Below are 11,855 nucleotides of genomic sequence, written 5' to 3'. Positions count from 1 at the left end.
CAACTTGGTTCTAGAAAGACCCTCTAAAGACACACCCTCCTATAAGCTAGAAATGGTGGGCTCATGTGGACTTTAAATATTGCAAGGTGTTTATTCATTTTTAAATGACCAGGTAAATTTTATATGGTATCGACAGATTTTTATATTATTTTAGTAACCGTTTCTCTCATGCCGTTTTGACTAATTGCAAAGCTATACGGTATAGGTATTTTATCAACGGATCAGTTCCGGTCAAATCTGTGGAAAGGAAATCGGTTAGTAATTAAAAAGTCAACTTGTCAGAAGATTGCAAACTACTAAGAATAAAAGATTAAACAATGCTTTGTGATTGAATACTAATTTTAGTCTATACTTCAATAAAAATATAAATGGTTTCAAGACAGTGAAACTGTAAACGAGTAAATGATAATAAACAACAGAAAAGGGAGGGGTCTTGTTTTTATTTTTTTGTTTAAATAACAATTGTGCCATCTGACCATACTCGATAAAATTGCTATTCTAGGCAAACAATGATAATTGTGTTGGTAATGAGGGCACTATTTGGTCACAAGGTTTCCAATGTAGATAGTTTTCCAAGAATTTAGAAGATGAAAGGGGGAAATTGGTCGGGTCTCAACTCTGCACTTATTTTATTCTTTTAAGTGCATTTTTTTATAAAAACAAGAATATATATATGAATGAATTGAACTTATTTCATGAGAGAAATCAACTTAACACTTTAGTGGTGTACTCAGTAATGGTTTAACCCAGGAAAATTGTACCCTGTGTATATCGGTGCTTTACACCAAGCACGTAAAAGAACCAAGGGGTCTCTTCGAAAAAGAGCTAGGGTATCACACCCAGACTTCCTTGTATCCCACCACTGTCTCTTCAGCGTGCTGTCCCTTCAGCAAAATCAAAGGACCCCGTTGGAAATAAGTGCTTGCACTTTCACGGGTTATCCTTGACCGCAAGGTCTAAAGAAATAGATACATACATACAAACAATGACTTATTAGATAAACTTACATATATAGAATTGGGATGTCAATGTATATCTTTGCATAGACTTGCGAATGAAAATTATGGAATTATTGTATAGACTAATGTCATAGTTAATGGTTCTTTAAACTGCAATACATGTCCTCAGATGGGTAGTCTAAAATAATAGACGTGTTATACGGGATTCTTCCAATCCCTAACGTCTAAACGGGAATGTGCAAAAAACGGGGGTGTTTTAAAAATATTGAAATTGTTTAAAGTGAAGTATTTTATGGTTGAAATTGATCATAAAGAGTTATATTAATATTTTACCATGTAAGTGATATGTTATTTTGCACTAAACAAGCATTTAATGCATTAAAGCAAGTTGTTTACCTTTCCAATAAAAGAAAGTTGACTGACACAGAAAACAATTATGCGAAGAGGAACAACTCGATACAATCGTAATAACTCGGCCTCCTCCGACAAAGCTTCGAGATAGACCTCGTTATACAATCGTAACAACTCAGCCATGGCCGAAATGTTCCAAGCGACTGAAAACTGTGCCCTGAAGCCTTGCAGGTGCCCTTCATGTATATATCGTTATGTTTTGACTGAATGAAATGAAGAAAAGCCGTCAAACTCATAATCATAAGTTGGATATTTATTTTTTGTGTACGGAACTAATATAAAATAACATTATCTGGTAATATTTCTTGTTTTTTTTTTATATTTTATAGACTCTATATGCTTTAACCCGGAATCCTGATCGGAACAACTACCCACTTTTGATACTAAACAATTTGTACGTGAAGGATTTGCCATATCAAAAATCTAAAAAAATCCGCCAACGTACAATTATTTGGACTACTCAGATGGGTATTCACATTTGTATATAGACAATTCACATTGCAAAACGATGGAAGAAGTGTTGCTGTAACACTTAACTTTTCAACTTTGTTCAAACAATTACTTTCCAAGTGACTTTCCCCATCCCTAGGGCACGCCCTTAAGCCGGTTATGTGACTTGCGGAGTTATCAGCCATGCAGCGTGCCTGAGGGTTAGATTTTTCAGTGGAAAAACATGATTCATATTTTTTCTTGCATATATCTAAAATTATCAATTTGTGGAAAAATGGATGTAGAAAACACACTTTTGTACATTTCACCAATAATTGTGAGCTTTGTTTACTGAGGAACATCACAAAGCGCAATAATTTAAAATCATGATATGAAATATTTCCTCTAAAATCATTTTTTTAAGATTATTTATTATCAATATTAATTAAAAGTCTTGCATATATATATATATATATATATATATATATATATATATATATATATATTTGATTGTGCTTTATTGAAATGGCATAATATATTTTTCATAAACCATACAATAAAAGAAATAAGAAGTGATGCATTGTTGCGCGTGACTCATGTAACATAGGGGTTGTAAGGTGGGTTCTTCCAGCTCTGGTCACATGACCGGAAACAAATGTTTGATAGGTAAGAAAAAAGTAGGTCATGCGGTCTCTTGAAAGGCATAGAACTGTATAATCTTATGGAAGTGACATGAATATGTGATTATTTCCTGATGTCAGTTTAGAATAACAAATGAACAGGTTATATTTTAAGAGCAGACACAACATGACTTGCACAGGGAAGTATTAATTTTATTTGTTTGTTTGGTTTTAAAAAAATAAAAAAATAAAAATTGTGACACTTCTATGGACAAGTAAACCTTTGTGATTTACCATTGAATGAGACCACATGGTCCAATGTTTCCCACATTTTTGTAACTGAGAGTGGGCATAACTGCTGAACCTGTACTGCTTCATATATATGCTGAATATACTCGCAGCAAGTATTAACCATTTCCCAAGGTGGAAAAGATAAAACGAGAGGTGGATTAACTTTGTTTATTCCAGTCTTGGTGAACACATGTACGTTTGTGTGTGTGCGTGGTAAAAACTGTAAATATACAAATAGAATGTATCACTAGAATGTCAACATTAAATTACATATAGTTTTGCCTTTTATGATAAATGTATACTTAACATCTCAATGAAGATATAACGTCTTAAGTACAATCCATATCACTAAAGAGATTAAATCTAACAAATAAACATTTTTCTAATGATATGAGTACGAATGCTTTCGACAGAAAAATGACGATTATAAAAAATATCAAGACGAATTAAGCAAGACATTTATAACAACAGTCAGGGAGTTTAAAATACATACATTGTTGTGAACGTCCAAGCATCTAAGGCCAAACAGGACCTGAATTTACGGTAGAAAGGAAACCAAAAGCCTCGTGGTATAATTTACCAGAAACTCCAAAAAACTGTGCCGAATAACGAAGGTTACACAGAACTAAATTAAAAGAATCAGCATAGAACCAATAAACAAAACCTGTTTTATGCTGCAAATTTCCTCTGAACTTTTATTTATAATTATCCAAGCTTTCAAAAATATATATTTCTTAATATTGTGTTGTAAAATGTATTTAAAGTTCCTTTATAGATAGACAGCATAATTTAAATACATATACCAGTATCTAGAAACAACATCAGATATAACCATTGTTTTCTTGATTAAAAATTATTTTGTTGTTCACACAATTTTATTCTTACAAGAAGTTAATCTTTTCACATTTTTGACTATAATTTTAACATAGTAGATTGTTTACCACTCTGATGTTATTTCATGTTCAGCTAGAGACAATATGCTTCAATTCTAGACTTTGAACGGAACTGAAAGGGATAACTTAATTTGAACTGACTTAACTTGTGTTACATGTACATGACTTTAAATATGTGGATTTATTTGATTGAAAATTGTGTTGTTACAGGTGTAGTAATATTTAAATCAATAAAACATCAATGACAATTATTATTAGAGTTATAATTATTATAAGTTGTTTCAACATGTATGGCATTGAACAAATTCTCCATCCAGTAATGAATAACATTATTCAGTGAGGAACATGAGAAATCCCAAGGATTAATCAATTGGAGCAATACTATGCTGATCCCACTCTTTTTTTGTTGCCATTGGAGACCAGACTATCATTAATTTTGCCCAATGAATAATAGTTATTATTTCAGGGTTTATATTTACTTGCATTAAATAGACCAAAGACAATTATAAAGCCTGATTTGAAAATTTACTCTTCATTTAAAAATTATATTAGACTGAAAGTGTCATAAAGTGTCAAATAAATGAATAGTTGTAATGTGAAATACATGTACTAGAACGGCATTTAATTAACTATCTGATTTCTTTTATTTTTTGGTTGCTGTTTAATCAATATAACATTTGTAGACAGTTACACAGGTACACCTTGACACAATTTAAAACAGTAATTTAAACAGCTTTTGTATTCTCAATGTAATTTCTTTCAGATGGGACTTTAAGTTTGACCATTCTTACCTAAAAACCATGAACCAAGAAGCTATGTCATCTAGTTCTGTCACAGTTGCTCCTCGGCACAGGACCGCCCAGTCCCCACCGCCCGGTCAGAAATCAGCAGGGCAGTCTAAAAGCACTGAAACAGTATTACTGAGGAACCCTCTACCAAAATACAGCTTCGACCAAAAACCAAAGAAGAAATCAACAGCTGAAAAAGCAGATAGAACAAAAAAGAAAGACTCTGAGCATGTGATTGTTAAAACATCTGAGCAGTTAACTGGAAAGGCAAGTTTGTGGGATGTAAAAAATGAAACTGACCTACAAGACTCCTTTAGAATTGGAAAACTGGTGAATTCATTTCCACAACAGCCAGTAAAAACAGAGACTACTACTGACACCCCCAGGACTGAAAGTAATGGTAATGGGAATGCATCTTCTATCAAAGACAAACCAGTCAACAAAGTTTGTCCACTAAGTAAAAACTCTGCAAACTCACTTACCCACTCAGTAAGCGACTCACTACTTGGCTTACAGACCAACCAACCATTAATACCTCTACCAACTTCTAGTCAAAACACACAGACATTGTCATCTGGCAACAAAACTGTTATTCCCTTACCTGGTCACGAGGAAAGTCACATGCTAACTGAGTCAGCAAATCATGTTCACAGTGAAACCAGTCCGGATGAAGAGGGCTCATTCACTGAGCTCGGGACAGAGATTAACCAATCAAGTGCAGGTGTTCAGGCTTGTTGCAGGTGCTCAGAGAAAGTGAATCACCTGCAGGAAGAGAAGCAGATGCTCAAAAATCAGCTTGAGGTCCAATTGCAGGTGAGCTTTTAATTGACTCTAATTTGAATTTCGAGCCCAAAAATCAAATACAGCCACGTTGCAGTTGCATGGGATCATAACTATTTTTTGCTTTGTTTATTTTCAAAGCCAAGCTTTATGTACATGTAGTCCAGTAAAGAAATGATATGTCTTTGGCAAAAGTGACATAGCATTCAACATAAGCATTAAAATTTGAAGGTGAAATGGGGTTTTTAAGACCTCTCTTTCACTTTGTTGTTTCTGCTTTGCATTTCTACTTAAGCCATTAAAGTGATAATCTAACTTAAATGTTACATGGTTGTTTCAGGTGAATCAGGAGTTGAAGAAATTGTTGGTGGCATCAGTAGGGGAGGACTTGCAGCACCGGGTGGAGAGACTCACCAGGTACATAAATACATGTACATGAGTGTCCTTAATTGCTTTTGCAACGTTATTTCATTCAAATAATCATCCCAGGCTCCCCTCCGGCAATCACCATTGGCACCAATAAATTCAATCAATAAGATTGACTGTCACCTTATACACAATTATTTAGAACTTTTGACTTTGTACATATAATTACCATGTCATGTAGGAAAAGTTCATCAAACAATATGGCTCATTGCTGATATGGCCTAGATTGCAGACAATGTGACATAAATTAAAAAAAATATAACTAAACTGTATAGTCCACCAATTAAGGTCGTTTTAGTGAAAGGCTGTATCATCCTTACACTTAATGCAGTTTATCTAGGAAAACATTTAGAAAATTTATTTAATGGCTTATTATTAGATGTTTTAAGAATACTCTCTGTTTAACCAGGGACAAGGCGCTGATGTCGGTTGAGCTTGGTGACTTTACCAGGAAGATCAGTGATGACTATGAGCATCTTGACCAGATCTCCATACAGGCAGATATGTGGCGAAGCAAGTACCTCGCATGCAGGTAGGTGCTGTACAGCTATAGAATATCATAGAAGAATGGCTTAAAAAAATATATACATTTGGTTCAGGTTACCTGACCCTACCTACGGAAATGGCACTGACCCTACTGTTTTCATAGTCAGATGGTAATTTTTATAAAAAATGTATATATGTTTTAAGTGCTTGTTTTAATAGGGAGTTTAAGACCTTTAAAGCTTTATTCAGAAAATTATTTTAACACCATTCTTCAATGATTACAAAACATTCTTTCATAGAGGATAATATTTTATTGTTTTTAAAGAGTAAGATTTATATTAAGAAGAATGTCTTATCTTTTAACTTGTCACTGCATTAAATGGCAAGTATCAGAGCTTATTTCATTTTTATGAGGAACCATAATATGATATTGGTCCTTGAATTTGTTGTCAAACTCTTCTGTTTAAAAATTAAATGTTTCTATGTAAGTCAGACTTTAATAATTGATTCAGTCACTGACCCATGTATCTACCTAACAAACATACGAAGTATATAATATGACATCATGGTTATACACTTTGACAATGGCCTGTATCATACCGAGTATGGTGTATAGTTAAAATATGTGCCCTTAGAGAATGAGCAGCCTATGAAAAGTGTGTGATTTTTACCTTCAGGGTGATGTCGGATGAGGTGGCAGCCTCCAAGGCGTTCTATGCCACACAGCTTCATGAGTGTCAGATTGCCATTGAGAAGCTGCTGAACGAGAGGCACCAGCTACGGGCAAATCTTTACGATACTTACCGGTAATAAAACAGTTGTCAAGATTATCACAAGCCTTCAATGTACACACAAAAAATATTTGTCAGACAAAAGTTACTCATCACCCAGCTTGTTTTGTCTTTTAAATTATAACGTAGAAGTGTAAAGAAATAACGCTGTATTAATGTTTATTTTAGAATCACTTTAATGAGTCAATTGGGCATTTTGATCATGTTGTGTATTTAAGCAGGCATTTTTTGTATTTAGGTCAGGAAATGCCAAACAAACTATTAATTAAAGCCTAATACTAGACTAAAAGAAATTCCAAAACTAAATTTGTTTTGAGTAATGTTAATAAAGAACATTATAATTCAATTTTACAGAGGTTTACAGCAGGTACAAGAAGCCTTTGACCCGTTCAACTCTCACAACTGTGGACCACGCCTTCTAGCAGGCGGAAACAACATTCAACTTGCATCTACCAATCAGCACCTTACCGAGGCCATCAAGTACCGCCTCCTGCCCAGTCATGTGACCTCAACTATAAATAGTAACATGGATACAGACTGGCATGATTATCTCACTCAGGCAGAATCACATGCAAAACAGGTAAGTGCTCTCATTGTGGAAATAGATATAGCTTTAATTCTGTAGATATAAAAGAATGGGAATGCTACTTTGTGAGTGTATTATTTTTGCTTTTCTGTTTTTTGAAGAAAAGAAGTTTATGTACTATCATGGCCTTTTAGTGGTCTGCGGTCTGAATTTTTTAAATTGGCCAGAACTTCAAAACTGAAACTTGGTACAAAACTTGCTAGACACAATACACTCATGTCAATCAAGGCCTACAACTCTGATTCAAATAATTGTCAAGTTATGCCTTTTTTCAACTGAAAACGAAGACAAGCGTTGGGTTTAGCCCCACGGCATTCCTGTTAACTTTGAGTAATGTATCATCCAGGTATGTGTAGAATGTGTGTTGTAAAATTCATACTTAAATATGCTATGTATTGATTTAACTCCTCAGGTGCAACAACATGTAAGTGGTAGGTTTATAAGTGTTATCAGTTGTATAAAAAAAAGGAAAATAAGATACTACTGTCAATCTACATATCAAATACCATATCACCAAAGCAATCTTCTACTTCTAACTTTCTTTCAGCTCCTGTCCCGTGAGATGCGGCCCGAGGATTTCCGGTACCTCACGACCCAGACTTACCAGCTGCAAGCCCCCACTGGGTGTGCGGTGGACCGGTTCCACCCGAGTACCAACTTTGATAACCTCACCATGAATGTGTGCTGTAAGTGTAAGGGAGATATCAGGATTGTGTAAGAATACTCAATTTCAAGTGTTAGAAGATGGATTACATACTTCGGATTGCCTTTTACCCCCAAAATCACATTTTACACCGTTGGATTTTTCAATACTATTTTTCCACACACAGCATATAGCAAACAACACAAATAGGAAAAAATCGTTTCTGTGCATTTTTTTCATTTTTTTACATTTTAGCCTCAGTGGTTTCATCTGAGTTGGTCATAGCCTTAGGCTATATTCCTGATATCCAAATGAAACTTGGTACTCATGTTAAAGATAATTGCAAATGTATATCAGGTCTCATAACCCTGACTTTACTATTTATTGATAATGCCCCTTTTTTGATTGAAAAACAACAGACAAGCTTGGCATTTCTCTTTAAGCACTCTTGCTTTTGTGAATAATCAAGTGTTTAGTGTTTTATGGTGATAATTAAAGAAGTCCAACTTCAACACAAATTATTTATTAATGAAACAACTTTTTGGCCATTTTGTGAAGTATCTTACAAATTCAAGTCTTAACATGATAATATTTGAAAATTTACAATATAAACATTTTATGGAAGTGATTCATATGATGATTGCATTGCGAATACATTGGGGTCAATATCAAAACTCTTACCATACCTTTGAATTTGTACCATTGATGGTTGTTGTTCTACTCTTTTAAAATATATGTTCATTAACTTTTATTATGTGTTATATTATAGTAAGATTGAAGAAGAATTTGCAATAGTAGACTTATGTATGAGGTTTTTATAGCACCATATTGTGTATTCAAAGCTTATATGTCAGAGGTACATTATTTATAATGTTAAATCAAAACTTTGCTGATATTCCTTTTAACAAGATGGCACTGAAATAGAGGATTAAATTGTTTGTTGCAGTGTAAGATCTAATATATATTTCACAAATTAGCACCTAAGGTAAAAGTAAAATAAATTCTTTTGAGTGTTCACAAGTTGAAATATATGGCGATCTTACACTGAAACAAATAAAAAATATATTATATGCCTTAAAAAGATTTAAAATGACACTTTATTGTACCGGTAGTTTTTCCAAAACACTGCGCCAAATTGTCTTTGAAGACAGCGTTTGATTTTAAAGTGCGAGCAGACTAAAATTTCAAAACAGTGAAAAATATTTTTCAACTGATAAATCACTAAAGCACCAGAAAGCATATAATAAAATGTATTTTCCTCCATTTCATTGTTTATCTATGTTCATTTGATTACAATGAAACCTGTTACTTGTTATTCCCACTATATTGGAAAATATCTAAACATTCCTATTAATGCCTTAATCAAAGTAATCATTCATTTAAATCTGATTTGATGAATGCATGCACATTTACTGTAGCTTATGCAGAAAGCTGGTTCTTTCTGTTCCTTTATATATATATATATATATATAATGCTTAACTAAATTTAAAGTGGTGCTTTTACTACAAGTGGGTCACTTTGGACACATACATTGATGGCAGAAAGTGGATGACGTCATCTGAACTCCGAGCCTTAATTAAACGTATTTGAGTCATTCCCATCACCCCTTCCTGAGTTGAGTACTGACGCCACTATTGTTATTTAAGGATGTCGAAAGTCTGTAGGATCAAATCTATTAACAAACTCCGTCATGCTATATCCAATACGCCTTTGGTGCAAAAATAAAATGGCATAGAGTCCGCATATGCTCGAGTCATTGCTTTGTATTTGGATATGATTATATGTAAATGTTTTCGCGTGACCATTAAGCCATTGCCTAAAATAAACACCATTGGCACTTGGAGCCTTTCCATTAAACACAGACATTTTTTTAATTATTTTCTTATTTCGAATATGTCCTTCTTTCTGTTTCCTGATTTATCTTTACTACGCTCCTTGACGTCCTTCTTTCGTCGTTTAAACAGTAAATTAGCCGGTCTTCGCTTGCGTTTGATCCCGCGCCGTGAACTGCTAGCGGAAGACTGAAGGTTTTCCACGACAGCGCCTTGTTTTATAACATTTCTTTCGAGCTCAGATTTGGCTCTCGCCATGGTTTGCTCAGCCAGTAAAACCGCATTTAAAGGGTAGGTCTTGTCGTCATTTACTGTCGCGTATTCCACGGGTATCACCGACAAATGCCGTCCACCTCCCGTTTGATTTAACGACGTTTTACCGCTGCTAACGCGATAAAAAAAGTCCACCCACTTTTGCTGATTCGGCACATATAATTTCATTTTTTTTTCAGTAAAAAGGATAGCGTTTTAAGTGAAGCGTTAACCGCACTGGTTTTATTAAATCTGGCGAATCCGTCCCATCGTCTTGCCTTATATAGATCCTGAATTCTCTAATTTCTTTTCGTCTCACTGGTACGTAGTAAGGACTATCTAACACGTAATCCCATTGGCTCTTTTTGGTTTTTTCCAGAGGCTTTAACAGAGGCCTTTCTTCGCCCTTCACCAAGCTTTCCCCGCAAATATCCGAATACACGTAAAGTCCGGTGTCTGCTTTCGATTTGCTTTTTTCTGTTGCGTTGAAATCGACAAGGGCTATTTTCCAGGTACCCTCCAAACACAAAGGTACCTTTAACTGAATTTTAAAATCGGCTGTTGAGTTTTCCGAGAAAAAGGTGTCGCTGTCGTCGCTTTGAACGTAGATATACTTTTCGCTGGTCATGCTTTCTTTAACATGCTCACCACCGGTTTTAACACTAACGGCAATATATCGCTATGTTTGTTTAATAACCGTCTTTGCTGTCTCTCGGTGACACCAATCGACGAATGACCGCGCTTTTGGTCTCCAATTTCTTTTTATCTCATGTCGGTATCTGACACGTACCGTGTACCACAATCCGAATTTATACTTTTCCAGCATGTCGGGTTTGATCACCTCTTCCAACGTTTTTCCGGATATGGCCATGTAGGCGCTGTCCGTGTCCATCTCGCAGTATTCGAAGTCCCGGCGGTCGACGTAGACGTCCATAAAATCGTAATAAAACTCCAGCATGCGAAGCTTAGCGTACTGGAGAATAAAATATCCCAACTGAATCGGCAAGTCCAGCTTTATTTTTCGTTTGGACATCTCAATTTCATAGTACTGTTCTTCTTGGTCTAAACACTCTAGTTTGCTGAAGCGAGGGTCGTTGACTTGCAGACATGTTTCGTTTTCGCCTTGAACGTATTGGACGCCGCTATGCTTGGTTTTATCCATGATTAGCGAGCCGTAGCTGGAGTTACCTATCACTTACTGGTCTCGGCGATAATGGCCGTGTCTGGATCCGCGTCCCCCTGTCGTCGTGCCTCACTCACCTCGCGCTCAAACTCTTTAAAACAACGTTGCTCCTGAAACTCGACCACCTGATATATTTTGCTCACTACGAGACCGTGGTTGATGTACCATCGTAACAGCGGCGTGGCTAGCAACATTTGTTTGGCCTTCATGCCGCCTACTAGCAATCGTCGGGGTTTGTCAGACAGTTGATGTTAAACTTGAATGAGATACAACGTACAACAGATAACTAACTAACAGCGGTGAACGATAGTAAAGCTACCAGCGTGGTCATGTTAACACTTCATTGCTCAGGAATTTACATACGTGAGAACTAGGCTAAAACTCATTCATAGTATTGTTGGTGGTGTTTATTATTGTATTGAGGTCAAATGAGGTGTAACCTGTTTCTGTTTTACGCGCTTAGAATATTATATCGACCTACATT

The 11,855-nt window shown here is 35.4% G+C and overlaps 1 protein-coding gene and 1 pseudogene across 1 annotated transcript; one reads left to right on the top strand and one right to left on the bottom strand.

Annotated features, from left to right (window-relative positions):
• Positions 1-227: 227 nt before the first annotated feature.
• On the top strand, positions 228-8,854 carry LOC128218789 (uncharacterized). Its single transcript, XM_052926486.1, has 7 exons — positions 228-254; positions 4,367-5,204; positions 5,512-5,588; positions 6,007-6,129; positions 6,761-6,889; positions 7,229-7,454; positions 8,008-8,854. The coding sequence occupies exons 2-7, from the start codon at positions 4,404-4,406 to the stop codon at positions 8,176-8,178; spliced, it is 1,527 nt and encodes a 508-aa protein (XP_052782446.1). The 5' UTR covers positions 228-254; positions 4,367-4,403; the 3' UTR covers positions 8,179-8,854.
• A 136-nt stretch (positions 8,855-8,990) lies between these two features.
• LOC128219474 (uncharacterized) lies at positions 8,991-11,619 on the bottom strand (annotated as a pseudogene).
• Positions 11,620-11,855: the final 236 nt, after the last annotated feature.

This window comes from Mya arenaria, chromosome 15 (genome assembly GCF_026914265.1).
Source record: "Mya arenaria isolate MELC-2E11 chromosome 15, ASM2691426v1".
In the NCBI taxonomy this organism is placed as follows: Eukaryota; Metazoa; Mollusca; class Bivalvia; order Myida; family Myidae; genus Mya; species Mya arenaria.
Note: the sequence above shows the minus strand (reverse complement) of the source record. Positions and strands in the feature narration are given on the sequence as shown.